The sequence below is a fragment of the Gadus morhua genome, chromosome 13 (genome assembly GCF_902167405.1).
Source record: "Gadus morhua chromosome 13, gadMor3.0, whole genome shotgun sequence".
Lineage (NCBI taxonomy): Eukaryota > Metazoa > Chordata > Actinopteri > Gadiformes > Gadidae > Gadus > Gadus morhua.
Genome location: NC_044060.1, coordinates 8,877,718 through 8,894,650, shown reverse-complemented (window position 1 = coordinate 8,894,650; position 16,933 = coordinate 8,877,718). Strand labels below are relative to the sequence as shown.

Below are 16,933 nucleotides of genomic sequence, written 5' to 3'. Positions count from 1 at the left end.
GTGTTGAACTTGTGGTTTAGGATCAGTCAGTTCAATTCTTCCAATATGAATAATATGCATGAGTTCTGAGATGATGAGACATTCGGTTTCATAATGGCCGGGTTCACTTTGAACTCAATCCCAACTGTTCACTTTACACTTCTCAGCGTTAATATTTTTCAATGTCTGGAAAATGTTCTGGGAAAAAAATGCAATGGAATTAATAAATGGCAAACAATGAACCAAGGAATTGCTATCTTGCGTTTTTATTAGTTAAAAATGTAACAGTCTTCTAGAGAAGCTTTAATCCAGTTTTACATTGCTGGTCTCATTTCTGTACAATATTATTTTGCTGAATGGCCTGATCCAGTGTAAACCGGTTTCCGAGGTGTAACAAACCAAACAAGTGTTCACTACCGCAAACAGCAACGTGGTTCTCATCGTATTGGTCGGTGGTTGTGTTCAACTTTTAGAGCTGACAGGACACACTCATCTTGGATCCTAATCTTACTTGTCTACACTGTGGCTTAAACTGTTCCCTGATATGTTCATTTTGTATATACAATCAGTTTCTACAGCTAAATCCCTGTCTAAAACCTAATGGATGATGCAAGTGCATTGGCAGGTGGTGGTGCCATCTGGCTTCGCCTCGTGGGCCTGTTACTGGGGTACAAAGAGGATGCATGATGCCTGACGTCTATTCCTGTTAGTTGGGAGAGGAAAATGAGTTAACTGTATGCAGAATTTGTGGGGTCTTGCCTAAATCTTGCATGTCACTGTAATAAAGTATTCCTATGGTATTTCAGACCTAAAGGGCAATTTACACAGTTGTTCTGCACACTATATCCTCTGACTTTGAAGCTGTCTCTCTCTGTATTTTGACCCCTCAAGTCTGGTGTCAAAGCTATTAGATAAACATAAAAAAAATGGATGCACGCTGCAACTGCCAATGGCGGAAATAGAAGGGATCTGATCTTGGTCCGCATTGGTCCTCAATAGATGTCCAGTGATGAACGTTTAGATTCGGGAGCATAATGAGGAAGGGGACGGGGCTGCAGGGATAGAGGGAGAGAGAGTCAATGCTGGGCCTTGTTCAGATCCAAAATCAATGACGTGAGATGGAGGCTCCTTTACTCACCTGGAGGTTTGAAAGTGGGCTCTTAGAAGAGGCCGCAGTCTTTCAGGTTCTCCTTGATGATGATGTCGGTGACGGCATCGAACACAAACTTGACGTTCTCTGTGTCTGTTGCACAGGTCATGTGCGAGTAGATTTCTTTGATATCTTTACGCAGGTTGAGATCCAGAAACTGCATTTTGATGTAGAGACCGGCGTCTTCGTACGTGTTGGGACCTTGATGCGAAATGTTGAAAAGACAAAGGGATCAAGAACATGTTATCGTCCGTTTTTCCAGTTGGAAAGGCTATATGGCGTCAGTGTGATGTGTGCTTGTCATGAACTCACCATCATATTCAGGGAAGCACATGTTCAGGTGAGCTTTCTTGATCTTCTCAATGAAGACATCTTTCTTGTTGAGGAAGAGAATGAGTGAGGTGGCCGCGAAGTAGCGATGGTTGCAGATACTGTTGAACAAGTGCAAACTCTCGTGCATTCGGTTCTGAAGAAAACAAACCCGTTCGATTTAGTAAAAGCATAGGTCATAGAGGAAAGGACAAGTTGTGACCGAATGAGTTATTTCTGTGCCCTCCTCTCTTACCACTTCATCGTCCTCCACGAGCACCATGTCATAAGCACTCAAAGCAGCGATGAAGATGATACAGGTCACACCTTCGAAGCAATGGATCCACTTCTTCCTCTCAGACCGCTGACCACCCACATCGAACATTCTGCAGAGAGAAACCGTGACATGGAACCACCGAACCCCGTCTTTTGGTACCCCAAGCCCGGTAGAGGAGCTTACCTACTATTGAATGACACACTTGCGTCATGGATTGATCTCCTCACCTGAAATGAAGATCTTTATGGGAGAACGTGGTCTCGATGATACCGGTGGTTTTCACTCGGGAGCGCAGCACGTCCTGCTCCGTGGGAATGTAGCCGGGCTGAACCAGCCTCTCCAGGTCATTCAGATAGCTGTAAGTAGAGCCAAGCTGCGACATCAACAATGCTCTTTGGTTTGCAATGATGAACAATGCTCTCAGGAGAAAATACCCTCAGAACCGACACTACCATAAGTAAAACACTGTGGTGCATTATAGTATTGTATGAAGGCTATAACAGTTTTCTGTACTAAAGAACATGTCCAGGCTCCAAAAGGGCAGTTTTTCATAATTTTCCCTCAAATGGTCTGTGCCAGCCAATGGCTCGGAGTTCACTTACTATCCAGCGGAGTCGTTGAGCTGGTACTCCGAGGCCCTATCGAAGCTGGCCTGGATGCCCGAGTCATTCCACAGGCGAATGATGATGTCCGCCATCTCCTTGGGCATGGAGCCCTCTTCGATGGTGTCGGCGAGATGCATGAGCTTCCTGGCGTCGTCCTGCATGGATAGAGACCGAGCGGACAGACCCACGGAACGCACTGTGAGTGGATGCACTCATAAGACAAACACACACCTCTTGGCAGACAGCGTATTGATTTGGTTCGTAAACAACAAACGCCTACCTGCTGATCCTGGTGACCAAAGTTAATGTTGAGTGTGGTCATGGCCTTCACGACGGCCATGATGGACTGGAGGGTGTTGCTGTAGATGATGACGACGAACTCCATACACTCCTCAAGGGAGTAACCATCTTTGTGGATAATTCTGTGGAACAAACGGAAGCATGACTTGGATGTTCGGCGGGTTATGTTCGGCCAACAAGAGGTTTTGACATCAAGTGTTACAGAGTGTCAGACTGTCTTACTTCATCTGTTTGACGATGGTGCTTTTCCCAGACTCTCCGGCACCTATGGGAAACATAGCGAAGTGTACACGAGACTAGCTGATGAAGCTGTAAAGGTGAATCATGTCCAGTTTAATACATTTCTGCATACATTTAAAATTGTGAGCAGTACCTTTCCCATAGGATATTAGTAGTAGAGTAGAGGTTAACTTGAATATCCTCAGAAGAGGTGCAGACTTGTTTTAAGTGACACCTCAGCTGAAGTATTAACCAGATTACAACCATAATACTGCGTTGTTGTTGTTGTACTGTGGAATCAGTCCCGAAAACTTTAGAAGCTGATAGCGGGGGGCATATTGTCTTTCAGTGATGTTCCTTATTAGCTGGTCACCGTAGCAACAATGTAAAAACTATTATCTTCTCTTACTTTCCAATAATGATGTGAACTTTAACAGAGGTATGCGGTAAACAACATGACATTGTTTAATGGTACAGTGGTGACAGAGGTGTAGGCATCCTCAACTCTGTAGGTTACCTGCTCCAAGGGATTAGCAGGGGATTGGGCTGAGCAATGATTTAAGTGTCTTATCAATGCAATGACAGCGGTGATTAAGATTACCTCACCCTTCGTCCTCACCATCATGTACGTGTGTGCCCGTTGCAATTCTTCAACATAGATTAGCATGATTTGCATTCGTCTTGACTTCGGGACAAACTGCTGTCTGTATCTTTTCAAAGCTTTTACAATCCTCCCACTTGTTTGTGGCACACACTTCCATCTATACTACGCGTTGAACTCTACTAATAGAGAAATCCAAATCCCATCAAACAGAAACAACACAACGTGAACTGTGTCCCATGGAATAAAACACGCTCCATAGCTCTCCTGTCCAACTGAAACGAGGGAAGACGTCATCTCCAATTGCATCCAACAGGCTCTGCCTCTAAAACACACCTAGACGTCCCCTTTTGTTCACAAAAGGGGACGTCTAGGTGTGTGACCCCTCAGCCCCCCCCCCCCCTGAGGGGCCCCCAGGGGTGTTAGCATACCTAGCAGTAGCAGCTTGACGGTCCTGGCGTCTATGTCTGCATCCTCCTTCAGCTTCTTCTCCAGCTCTCGGGAGTGCTTCTCCTCAGCGCTCGCTCCTGCTCCCATCCTTCTGCCCCGGCTGCGACGCCCCTTAGCTCAGAACAAAAAAAAACCCGCGAGACGACGGGAACGGACGCAGGTTCTCAGTGATGGCCAACCGCCGCACTCGGTGACTGCTGCTCCGACAAACACAGGGGAAGGTTTGGGTACTTTCCCCGTCTTAGGAAAGGGATTCCGGGCATCCTCCGCGCCACCTGACCCCGGGTTGACCAATGGGGCGCAAGGACACAGGGTCCTTCAGAGGGGAGGCCGGGGGTAAGAAGGTGTGACTCGGGGGCTGTGGCCACTGGACAGGAGCTCACCTTTACAGGGACTTTGCTGTGCTCAGCAGAAGATGCACATCGGCTCAAGGGATTAGCTGTCTGCCGCACTGTGAGTTGCCTTTAAAAGACAAGCCTGGATGGTCACCGTGTCTGTTGAATCACGTTTGTCTTGTTGTGCGTGAGGGAAGACACTGTCATTCACGTTGGGTTCAATCAGAGCACAACGCGGAGTGTGCCTTGACGTGGGGAATTGACATTCATCCGGAGTGCGCTCCCCGCTGTGCTTGATGATCAAGAGGTCTGGTCAATAACAAGTTTTGTATGCGTTTAATCAGCCCCAAAGTAATTACACCCGGAGTAGAGAATCCAGAATCCAGAAACAGCTCCCCAAAGTACACTCTTGTGTACTTGTGTCTCAATATTCAGCACTCAGGCCAAAGAAGTGTAGAGACAAAGGGCTGCCTACCACATCATTATAGACTACTGAAGATTGCAGGGAGAGATTTAAAGTGCTTTAAGAGCTTAGCAGTTTCACCCACAGATCTCATTGACCTCAATCTCAATCTGAAAGGAGAATGTAATCCAACCTATTTCAATTAACTGTCTGTATGTGTGTGTGTGTGTGTGTGTGTGTGTGTGTGTGAGAGACAGACAGCTAGATAGAGACGGAGCGTGATTTAATACAATTGTTAACATTAATGAATAGAAGCTGAACTATAGTTTTGGTTCAGCCACAGCCTCTGAGTGTAAGGTAAATGAAGACTTCTGTTAATTATAAAATATAGAGCTTTAATTTATTAGTCAGCAACATCGATGGTGAATGAAAGATAGTAATTTATACAAGTCAATACAATAACGTCAACTGTGCATTTTTTTTATCATACATAACTCACTGATTTCTTAAACAACAAAAAATAAAAACATACACATTTTTGAGTTCAGTTGTAAATCTGGTTTGGAGAAGTAAACGGAAAAAGAGAAGACACAGAGATATTAAAACCACCCCTTTGAAAATAAAATTGTCCTTCCTTTCCATTAGCATTTTAGCACTCCATCGCTATCTTGCTGCTTGCATTGACAACACGCCCATATTCTTGCAACGAGAAAGACACCCACTGACATCAACAGCTAACGTAGCATTCTGGACAAATACCTACAAACACTGTACATGCTATGCACACAAGGAAATGCCCTGCTAGACCACTCTGTCCCGCACACACAGTTTCTATCTTTAGTTCCCGGTACTGAGAATCATCCCAGTGGTCTTAGTTTATGTACACGTTTTCTTCTGCATGGAAGTTTCTGATTACAAACAGCATTTTATTTCATAGTCTACGTTTAGTCTGTGGCTCATTTGAAAAAAAGTAAAGTTGGAACTGCATTCTCTTTTGAAAAGTCCTGTGAAGTGACGTGTTCCTATAAGCAAATACACAAGACATCAGTGATCTATTCAAGGTCTCTACCCTCACTAGAAGCGAAACAACCCATCGTTAGCTGGGATCGGGCAGGACTGCAAACCGTTACGAGGGTTTGAGAGCTTTAAAGAAACATACTGTAGAATAGAGTTCTGACTGAACAAGCGACACATCAACAGGGATTACCAATTTGAAGGAAGAAGGTGCTTTGTGTTTTTTTTTTGTCATGGGGATATTTTACACAAACTGTCATGATGGATCCACACATAGCGGTCTGCTGGAGCCTCTGAACTCGCATGGGGAGAGAGAAAGAGAGAGGCAATGATCATTGTCTGGTATAATCCATTTGCTGCCAAACAGCTTATCACAAAGATCACGTTTTTCGTAAGGATACAACATTAAGATGTAATATTCAAATAGGAACAAAACAAACACATGACAGCAATTGATGTCGGAAGATGTTTGGGTAGGTTGCGTGACTTCAACTGAACAGGAAAGGCGGGATGGCGAGACCACGTGGGGGTCTGTGGAAGTGGGGGGGGGGGGGGGGGGAGAGAAGACAGGTTGGGAAACTATCGATCCATGGATGAGTTCCATAGCAGGACTGAGGGCCTGGCAATCCCCTGGGCGAGCTCAAGACTCCTTCACGGTTGCAGGCTACGGAATCTCTCATCTTTTTTTCCATGTCCCAAAAAAAATCAGTGGATGGAACCGTAGAAAACGTTTGTTCATCATGCTTATGCCTCCGGAGTAGGGCAGTTTAAGGAAGAGCTATAAAATCACTCCGCCAGTGATCAGACCTCGAACTCAAAGACGAAATACTGCCAGCAGTCGAGTGGTCCAAAATGAGAACCACAACCTCCCAGAATGCATTTTGCTTCGTCCTCCTCAAATGTGGATACATTCTCATATGTGTTCCAAAAGTGTACCATTGCTGTTTCCCAAAATTATAAAACATAAAGATATTTCCATTATAATAACACATCGCAATAAACAATAACAGACAATAATATTATCTTAACAACAATATTTGCACAGATTTACCTATTCACAATTTTTTTTTTACCTAGTTAAGTACAAAGAGATAGTATTTACAACCTACAATAAATACTGTGTATATGTTTCAGAGGGGACAGAGAACCTGGCCGCGGTTGCCTGGCGTCGGTCGCAGTACCTCTTCTCGCCCACTATAATAGTTTCTATCTTGTTGTTGGTGAGTCTTTTTTCCCTTTTCTCAGGAGGGTTTGTGCACAAGGTGTCAAAGAGATGGGGTGGAAGGACTGGCCCGGGCTTGCCCTGGGGGGGGGGGGGGGGGGGGTAGTGGTAGTGGTGGTGCTGGAGAAGCTTCAGGGGAGGGAGGGTTGAGTGTGTGTGTCTGGGGGGGGGGGCAGGGGGGCAGGGAGGTGGGGTCCTCATGTCCCAGGGGCCGGGGTGGTCCCCTCGTCGTGGTGCCGGCGGTTGCGCGGCTTCTTCTGCTCCTTCAGCTCCTTGAGGCCCTTGGCCTTGTTGGGCCCCGGGGCCTCTTCCTCCTGGACCGCGCCTCCTCCTCCTTCTCCTCCTCCTCCTCCTCCTCCTCCTGCTCCTCCTCCTCCTCCTGCTCCGGCTCCGTCTCCCAGCTGCCAGTAGTCCTGGCAGTACTGGTTGATGAGGCCCATCTCGGGCTGGCTCAGGATGGTCAGCAGGTCCTTGTACTGGCCGGCGCTGGGCGTCCAGGCGCTGGACTGCAGCGGCGGCGGCGGCGGCGGCGCCGGCCCCCCCGCCTCCACCAGCACGTTGTTGACGGTGCGCCCCGACAGCACCACCAGCTGCAGCTTCACCAGCGTGTGCTTGAAGTTCTTCTCGGTGGACGTGCACAGGTACACGCCGCTGTCGGAGCCCTGCAGCGAGCGGATGAGCAGGCCCTGCTCCGTCTTCAGCACCCGGCCCTCCGAGCGGATCTGGGGGGGGGGGGGGGGGGGGGGGGAGAGGGGCTTTAGGGGGCTTTAGGGGGGGGCTTCCCTGGAGATCATGTGGTAATATGTGGTGATTCGTAACAGTGTGTCAGCAGAAATGGCACGTGTTGATTTTTGGACAGTTTCTTTGCTCAAACAGGCTTAACGTTAACGTAGTGACATGGAGATTTGAATCTGATAATTGCTGTGGAATCAAATCCAATCAGACCTCTCAAAGAAATCCCGAAGCTAATTTATTTTTACTTGGGAATGCTGTGGTAAAAACTAGGACTAAATTAAAACTTCCAAGTATTTGTGTGTGTGACCGGTGCAGCGGGTCAGTGTGTGTACGCGTGTGTGACTAATCCAGCGGGTCCTACGGGTGTGTGTGTGAGCGGTCCTGTGTGTGTGTGTGTGTGTGTGTGTGTGTGTGTGTGTGTGTGTGTGTGTGTGTGTTTGTGTGACTAGTCCTTTGGGTGGGTGTATGAGTGTGAGCGGTCCTGTGTTTGTATGTGCGTGCCTGCGTGAGTGCGCGTGTGTGTGCGTGGAGCTCCTCCCACCTCCTTCCTGCGGTCGCTGTTCTCCCTCTGCAGGTGCCACTTGAGGGACACGTGGGGAGACCGGGCCTGGCACTCCAGGAAGGTGGTGCTGCCCTCCACCCCGTACTGCACCGTCTCCAGCGTGTTCTTATTGCCTAGCAACGCACATCCCAGTCCCATTAGTAACACCAGGGGACGGGTGAAAGGCAAACACAGAGATGACACCAATCCTGAACTGTGTGTGAACAGTGCCGGTTACTATGGAAACCATATTTCTGGGGTGCTGGGGTGCTCCACCTTACCGATGGAGTTGTAGCCCCTGCACTGGCGTATGGGGTTTCCGTACTTCACATCCTGCCGTCGGCTGCGTCTAGAGGGGTCAGATCAACAGTCGAGAATAACGTGTTTAACTTCACGCGCATGGGACAAATGAGCGGCCGTTATATCAGTGAGAGAAAGCATGGGATAATGAGAATTGGCGTCTTTCTTATTCGTATTTGTTATGTAAATTAATTTAGAATTGAGCACTTTAGAATTGATTAATTTTAGAATTGAGATTCTTTTTTAAGTAGTATTAAATAGTGAATTCATAGCGATTTCTTTATTGTTAAAACGTTTTTACTCATTTACTAGTTTTACGAATCGTACCCGTTTGCACTCATTCCTCACGCTATCCGTCGTTGGGGGTTTGCGGTCCGTTTATTGTCTGCACTACGGCGGTGCTCACCTCTTCTGGGACGCAGAGTACCGGGAGCAGGTCTTGCCGTCCCAGGCGCAGTAGGGGTCCCGGGCCAGGCAGCAGTCGGCACACACCTCCCCGTACACGTCGCAGCGGTGCAGCGCCAGGTGGGTCACGCCCAGCACCGAGCCCACGTACAGTTGTTGCTGCAGAGAGGGCACGGAGGCCATCAGAGGAGCGTACACTGACACCTCATTGGTCATAGACGCCAGGTGGGTGACCTTCTGTACGCTGTACATAACCTGGGCTAGTTCCTGTGAGACTTTTAATCATCTAGACTACTAATAATCTGGACTATTTCGTATGAAACTATTAATGATCTAGACTATTAAGAATCTAGATTAGTTCATGTCAGTCTTTTAATAATCTAGACTAGTTCATGTGAGTCTATTAATAATATAGACTAGTCCATGTCCGACTGTAATAAGATACAGGCTTGTTTGTGTAAATCTATTAGTAATCTAGACTCATCCATGTCAGTCTACTAATAATCTAGACAAGTTAATGCGTGACAATTAATGATCTAGACTAGTTCATGTGAGACTACTAATAATCTAGAATAGTTCCTGTCAGACTACCAATAATTTAGACTAGTCCATGTGAGACTATGAATAATCTTGACTAGTCCATGTGAGTCTATTAATAATCTAGACTAGTTTGTGTGAGACTATTATTAATAATCTAGACTTGTCCATGTCAAACTATTAATAATATAGACTAGTCCATGTCAGACTATTAATAATATAGACTAGTTAATGTGAGACTATTAATAATATAGACTAGTTAATGTGAGACTATTAATAATATAGACTAGTTAATGTGAGACTATAAATAATATAGACTAGTTAATGTGAGACTATTAATAATCTAGACTAGTTAATGTGAGACTATTAATACTATAGACTAGTTAATGTGAGACTATTAATAATCTAGACTAGTTCATGTGAGACTATTAATAATATAGACTAGTTAATGTGAGACTATTAATAATCTAGACTAGTTAATGTGAGACTATTAATAATCTAGACTAGTTAATGTGAGACTATTAATACTATAGACTAGTTAATGTGAGACTATTAATAATATAGACTAGTTAATGTGAGACTATTAATAATATAGACTAGTTAATGTGAGACTATTAATACTATAGACTAGTTAATGTGAGACTATTAATAATATAGACTATTTAACTAGTTAATGTGAGACTATTAATACTATAGACTAGTTAATGTGAGGCTACTTACCCGTTTGGAGGAGATCCTCATGCTGGTGATCGGGGTGGGTACCTGCAGAGACGCTTCACATTAGTTCCCTAGATATGGTTTTATTTATTTAATGCTGGCCTCGGGCCGTGAGGACAAGGAGACGCAGACTGACCCTGAAGACCTCCACCTCCTCCAGCACCAGCTCCTCTGTCAGCAGGTCGTCCCTGGGCAGGACGATGACCTTCTGGACCGTTCCCCGGTCTGCAGCAACACCAGGAGACACGAAGCATCAACCTCTGCTACTTAGCTCACACCCATGACACTTTATAACTTGCCACTTTATAACTTGCCACTTTATACCAGTCCACATCTGGATAAACACGTCTGTTTACATTTATTTAGTTTTGCATTAAGGTCCCTGCTCTCCTACTTGTGTTCCTCTTATACACTTACTTTTTATTATTATTACTATTATTATTATTATATTTATTTTTTATTATTTAAGTTTCAGCTTTCCTACTTGTGTTTCTCATGTAACTTTACGTTCTCTTATATTGCACTGTTGGATGAGCCCAAGACTAAAGAATTTCATTGCCAGCGACTGTTCTGTAATTGTTGTGCATATGACAATAAAACCATCTTGAATCTTGACCTGGCTGTTACTGGAACCTTAACCGTCTTTCCCCTTACCGCAGCTGCTCATATTGCTCCTCCATCAGCTAGGCTGGTGTTTTTAAATAGGATTATAATTTTTTATATGCAATAAAGGTGCACGGTATATCATTTACCTTAAAAGTACAATGCATTTTCCCAATTGCACTTAGTGTTGAACTTGTTTTTGGTCTTGTGTTTTATGTTGGAAATGTGTAGCCTAGTGCTGTCCATCTTGGTCAGGTAATACTAATATTACCTGGTTAAATAAAGGATATAATAATAATAACATAATAACATAGCTGACGACATCAAAACAGTACTTTATAAACTGCATCAATATTTCTCTGGACTTGACTTTTTTAATGTGAATATCAAAATCATATACTATATGATGATACACTATATTGTGCGTGTATTTTTGCACAATGACATCGATTCACATCATAAGTGCCACTGACCTGTCCCCAGGAACAGCACCTCATAGCTGCCGTCGGCGGCAGCCACCTGGTCCACGGTGATGGTGGTGAACTCATAGTCCACGTTGGTTCTGACCACCAGGGGGCGCTTGTGCACCGGGTACACGGCGTTGTACATGGTCGGGTGGTTCCTCATGAAGTTGATGACCTCGTCGGGGTAGTCCTTGGTGGACTTCATGTTGGGGGTGAACGTACCTCCGGGACACTGCGTGGACCAGGACTTTAATAAATTAAGTGTGTCTGGGTATTTTCAGTGCTTTCAGCACAGTATTTTCAGTACTGTGTTGCGTGTGTACTTCTTGCGTGTGTGTGCATGATGCGTGCTGTGTTATTTGTATGTGTACTGTGTTTGTGCGTGCACTTTATGATGTTTGTTGTGAATGTGTGGGTGTATTTGTTTTGGTGTTATGTCTATGTGAGTGCGTGTTTTGTGTGTTTGTACTGTGTGTGTGTGTGTACTGAGTGTGTGTACACTGTGTTAGGTGTGTGTTATGTGAGTGTGAATGTGTTTGTGTTATGTGTGTGAAATGTGTGTCTCTGTGTGTGTGTGTGTGTGTGTGTGTGTGTGTGTGTGTGTGTTTTTCTATGTTTTATTTCTGTGTGTGTGTGTTTGTGTGTGTACGTGTGAATCTATGTGTGTTATATGTGTGTTATATGTGTGGGTTTGTTATATCTGTGTTGGTGCCTTATATCTATGCGTGTGTGTGTGTGTATGTGTGTGTGTGTGTATTATATGTCTGTCATATGTGTGTGTGTGTGTGTATATTAACAGTGTGTTTGTGTATGTGTGTTCTAAATGTGTATGTGTGCGTGTATGTGAGTGTGTTATAACTGTGTGTGTGTGTGTGTGTGTGTGTGTGCGTGTATGTGAGTGTGTTATAACTGTGTGTGTGTGTGTGTGTGTGTGTGACCTACAGTGCCGGGCCTCGGGTAGGGGATCTTCCCGGTGTAGGCGACCCACTGGTAGTTGGGGCCCTCCTTGTGGGCGAAGGGCCCGTTGAACACCATGCGGATGTCGGCCATGGAGTAGACACACACGGCCGAGCCTTTAAACACCGACCTGTTTGGGGGGGGGGGGGGGGGGGGGGGAGAGAGAGAGAGAGAGAGAGAGAGAGAGAGAGAGAGAGAGAGAGAGAGAGAGAGAGAGAAGAGCAGTGGGGGGTCAACAAGGAAACCAACGGGTATCCACGGTGATCGAGTCCCTCCTGAGGAAAAGATAAAGATCCCAGCGCCCTCTACCTCTTTGCTTTTACTTCCTCGGACAGCTACGGCACTATGACAAAATAATCCTCATCCTCATTCCCACCATCATCATCATCATGAACAACATCACCATCATCATGAACATCGTCGTCATCATCATCATCATCATCAAAAGCCCTCATCGTCATCGTTACACCCGGGCCCGCGCTTTGAAGAGAGCGCTCGCGTGACGGCGACGACGATGATGAGGTCTGACACGGTGACTCCCAGACGCCCACGTCCTGATTAACACAACCACCAGCGCCAGGCGGGCCGCCGGGCAGGCGGGCACGCCGCGATGCCCGTGGGTGTGTGCTCGTGTTTGCAGAGCCTGTCAGAGGGCTCTGTCATTAGCGTAGTCTCTCCGTGCGCCGGGCTTCAACAATAACCGTCTCAGTGCCTCCGTGTTGTTTGAGGATGCAAAACGTCCGTTTTGCATCCTCAAACAACACGGAGGCACTGACGCTTGTTTCTTTTACTACGGCTGGGGCGTAAAACGGCACACCGCGCCTTCCCGACGGCTCTTGGTGAAAGTGCGTCTTTGTGGGTGTTGATTGTGCGCTGCCAGGTTCTCTCCTCCCCCACCTGCGTCGACCTGCGGTCCTTGCAGGAGAGAGGCTTCCTCTGCGATAAAACCATCGTGTGTGGTTTGTTTGGTTTGGAGTCTCGGTTTTTTCCGTCCGAACATATGGAATATAGCTTCTGTTTGAGGAGGGGGGGGGGGGGGGTTCAGCCTCAGTGAATGTAGATGAAGAGGATGCAAACTGCAGGAAGAAGGAAGAAGGACCCCCCCCCCCCCCCGCCCCCCCATAACCCCATAGGCCCCCCTTCATAAAACACACAAAGAGCTTCCTTCTTGTGCGTGTCTCTGGTGCTTAAGTGCTGCTACAGAGGGGGTAGGGGGGGTAGGGGGGGGGACGACGACCTTACCCTGAGACGGAGAACACTGCGTAGATGACCGGGTTCCTAGTGTCCTGGGTGGGCTGGATGTACACGTCCCCTGGGAGAGACAAGAGGGTCAGTATCTGCCAGTCAGGCGAGGTCAGAACTGAAAGCACGCTTTCTTTAGACAGTAGCCTGGAAGTCCATCGAAGGAACAGCAGGTCCTAGGAAACACGGTTAGAAGACAACACGGTTACGGTCTGTCCCTGTGCTCTGCATCGTAGCAGCTCGAGGTGTCGTTGCTTTCGATCGGTCCTCGGGGAGTCTAGAGCAGCTCCAGCTCTTCTGTGAACCGTAAGAGGTTCCTATAGAGGGGGGCGTGTTGAGGTGTTGGTGTTGCCATCGGTTTCAACGGTCTCGCCGCAGATCCCTGATCCAAACACCTCTTGAGCTGGGAAATTCTGTTGTCTCGGAGGGTAAAACGACCGATAGGGAAACCTGTGCTGTAGCATGGCTTTAATAGCAGCCATGTGCAGACCTTCTTTAGGGATGAGGCGCCTCAACCCGGCCTATCCTATGATGGCTTATAATGAGAGTGAAATGAAAGTGCAAGGCCAAAAAACAATGAATGGCAGGGAAATTTGAGTCAATTTTGAGTAGAGCGTCTAAATGCGATACCGCTTAAGCTTAACGGATTCCCCGTTGAAAGTGAATCTACGATTAACGTCTTCAGCGGGGGCCCTGAGAGGCCCCTGATCAGCTGGTTCACGTTCCCCTCCAGATTGAGGAATCAAACAAAGGAAGGGCAGTCGGCCAACTGTTTGATTCATAGTTAGGATCAACACGAAACACCTTGACTACTTGGACGCCCTTCTCTTGGTCATAAATTAAGCGCAGAGCAAAGCGATACCTTTGAAAACACACTGTAATAAAAAGAGACACGTGAGACCCTTTAATGTTGCATATTACTTTGTTTTTCGGAGCGTCTGAGGAAGGAACCCGATCTATCCTCCTGAGTGTAACTCAGTCCTGACAGTGCATGCCCAAAGAATCAACAAGAGGACGGCTAACACTACCCTGCTTGTGTCGAGAGGTACATTCTGGGCTACAAATATACCGTTTATACAGGGAGAAAACATTGTTGAAATCCATGATTCTTTTTTTAAAATACAATTGCAAGAAAACGCTCTAAAAAACATCTCATTGGTCAGGTTGTCAACGTGACAGATGACGGCCACAGACAATACGGGGAGTCTGCTTTTGGCAGAGCCAGCGGAGATTCATAAGCCATCTGACGCCAGTCTGACAGGGCTCCTGGCGACACGCTGACAGGACGGGAAGAGGGAGAAGATAATCCAGGAGAGAACTGGAACAAGTTGCACCATTCTATTCCCTGTTTTTGTGATGTGTCAGATCCTACGGAGATTCCCTGAGGGCCTGTGGGTATCAGGTTGGAACACACAGGCAGCAGTGTGCTCTGTAGACACTCCTCACTGGATGGGAAATTATGCTGAGGCTAGTGAATACAGAAGACGGCTAGACAGCCTTTATCGACAGACAGAAAGAAGCACGCGGACAGACCGACAAGGCAGGTTGGCCGACATACAGGCAGGCAGACAAACAGTCTGACAGACAAACTGTCAGACTGGGAATGATATATAATCGGAGTCATTCTGTTTGCTTAATGAGCAGTGTGGCTTAAAAGCCCAAACACAACCCTCGTACCAGAGGAAAACCACCAGCAGGAAGGAACCGTATTATCCTCACATACACGCCGACGGGGAACCGGTGGAACTTGAGAACCAAAAAGGGGAACTTTTCCCCCATGGATGCATTTCAGAACGGGAATGAGAATCGCGCTGACATAAATGATCATTCCCTCTGACAGACTACATCCTACCTCATATTTTTTCTACCCTTTTTATTTTTTATCCTTTTTTATTTCTTGGGACTTTCTGTGAGCTCCACTTCTCTGTCTGGGTAAAGGACTGGGATGCGTCCTCCCTGAACCCCCCCCCAGCCTTCCTCAACATCTGTATCTACTCCAGGTCCCCTCCTGGAGCCTCTTGTTACTGAAGCATAGGCCTGTGCTCCATCCCGCGGCAGTAACAACTGGAGACATGGATCATTTCCCCGGGACCCCTTGCGGTGGCGGGGCATGGGGGACCCGGTCAGCAGCAGCACACTGGCTGCCCCCCTCTCAAGAGTCAGCAGCGTAGGTCCAAGAAGAACCCTTTCTGCTCTCAGACTACCCACGCTGCAACGAACGGAGCCGGGGAGAAGAAGCTCCTCAATGGCACTGACATTCCCACATGGATTCTCTTAGAGTCGTTACCTACAACAACGGAGCTCACAAGCAAACCTTGTTGTAAAAAGATTACAAAAAAAATTACAACCTTTCCACCGTAATCTTCTTCTAAGGAGTAATATTGAATATTTATAAACAATATGTATCAAGCACCAACTACACCCATTTGAAGTAGGAAACTAGAACTAGCACAGTCAGAGAGGACAGGGTTCCTGAGTCGTGCCTGAAACCAATTTCTCGGTCTGTTTCCGTCTGTGAGTGATGGACGCAGGCAGGGAGTCGACTGCACCCCAGGGTGCCAGAGTGATGACGAGGCAGCCCCCTTGAAGGCTCTATTCATTACACAGGTTTGGCACAGGTTTTCACTACACATCTTCATCAACACCACCACCACCACCACCTTCACCACCATCACAATCATCACCACCACCAACCCCACACACACCCCCACCATCTTCAAGATCACAATTACCACCACCACCAACACCACAGACACCACCACTAACACCACAGACACCACCACCAACACCACAGACACCCCCACCCTCTTCACCATCAAAATCTCCAGCACCACCACCACCACCTTCACAATCACAATCACCACCACCAACAATGCCACTACCAACTCCACCATCACCACCATTATCACCACCACAATCACCACCACAATCACCACCACCACCACCACCACCCCCTGCTTGCACACACACACCTCTACCATCTCTCTTTATCCCTATGGGTGGTCTCTCTTCTGTTTCTCTCGCATTAGCAGCAGACCAAGCAGCAGACATAGCACCATGTTGGGGTGAGGAGAATACGATACAGGAAGCACGGCCCGCGGCCTGAGAATCCGTGGTGAGATTACCATTGCGACAAGTCTTGGCCCCAGGCTCGAAAGAATATCAACAGTTTTCATCCTCCTCCTTCATGTATTTATTTCCACCTCTTTAAACTCCTTCCAGACATGTTGTTTTGCATTCTTGTTGTTCCAGAGGTTTCGAGATTAAAGTGAAAGTGAAACCTTTGTTCTTTCAGGTTAGTACCAGCCTGGGGCTAACTCTCCCTAACTCGGTCCATCCCTGCAACAGCTCAGCTACGTTACAAATATTTGGATTCCAAAAATCAAAACAAAGTGATTCTTTCCCGAGAGGAATGAAAATAGATTATAATTGGAAACAGTTCAATAACATCTCGGGAAGCGCAGCCCTATGGGAAAGCAATCCATCAGGCGTGATCCCGCTGACTCTGTTAGGTCAACAGAGAGGACAACATAAATGTCCCGATAAACTTCTACAGATGTGTTTATCT

General features: G+C 46.8%; 2 protein-coding genes across 5 annotated transcripts in view; both read right to left on the bottom strand.

Moving 5' to 3' along the window:
* Positions 1–229: 229 nt before the first annotated feature.
* gnat1 (guanine nucleotide binding protein (G protein), alpha transducing activity polypeptide 1) lies at positions 230–4,170 on the bottom strand. The gene is made up of 9 exons (XM_030374152.1): positions 3,872–4,170; positions 2,843–2,885; positions 2,601–2,742; positions 2,318–2,475; positions 1,943–2,071; positions 1,695–1,824; positions 1,442–1,595; positions 1,118–1,330; positions 230–1,031 (listed from the first exon to the last, which is right to left on the bottom strand). The coding sequence occupies exons 1-8, from the start codon at positions 3,975–3,977 to the stop codon at positions 1,140–1,142; spliced, it is 1,053 nt and encodes a 350-aa protein (XP_030230012.1). The 5' UTR covers positions 3,978–4,170; the 3' UTR covers positions 230–1,031; positions 1,118–1,139.
* Positions 4,171–7,041: 2,871 nt separating this feature from the next.
* sema3fa (sema domain, immunoglobulin domain (Ig), short basic domain, secreted, (semaphorin) 3Fa) overlaps positions 7,042–16,933 on the bottom strand; it is a 49,715-nt gene continuing 39,823 nt past the window's right edge. For 2 of the 4 annotated variants that reach the window (XM_030374146.1, XM_030374149.1), the window contains 9 exons: positions 13,366–13,435; positions 12,109–12,253; positions 11,176–11,398; positions 10,236–10,324; positions 10,103–10,144; positions 8,847–9,004; positions 8,422–8,504; positions 8,141–8,274; positions 7,042–7,586 (listed from right to left, as the gene is read on the bottom strand). In XM_030374146.1, coding sequence (XP_030230006.1) covers positions 7,062–7,586; positions 8,141–8,274; positions 8,422–8,504; positions 8,847–9,004; positions 10,103–10,144; positions 10,236–10,324; positions 11,176–11,398; positions 12,109–12,253; positions 13,366–13,435 — 1,469 coding nt within the window. In that variant the 3' untranslated portion in view covers positions 7,042–7,061. The remainder of the gene's footprint in view (positions 7,587–8,140; positions 8,275–8,421; positions 8,505–8,846; positions 9,005–10,102; positions 10,145–10,235; positions 10,325–11,175; positions 11,399–12,108; positions 12,254–13,365; positions 13,436–16,933) is intronic. The other 2 variants (XM_030374150.1, XM_030374148.1) reach the window with 1 other exon arrangement.

Excerpts from the sequence above, each read along its gene's own strand:
- gnat1 (XM_030374152.1), bottom strand. The coding sequence starts at position 3,977 with ATGGGAGCAGGAGCGAGCGCTGAGGAGAAGCACTCCCGAGAGCTGGAG. Across the intron at positions 2,476-2,600 it reads TTGGTCACCAGGATCAGCAG|GACGACGCCAGGAAGCTCAT; the intron begins GTAGGCGTTTGT and ends CTATCCATGCAG. Across the intron at positions 1,596-1,694 it reads TCGTGGAGGACGATGAAGTG|AACCGAATGCACGAGAGTTT; the intron begins GTAAGAGAGGAG and ends TGTTTTCTTCAG.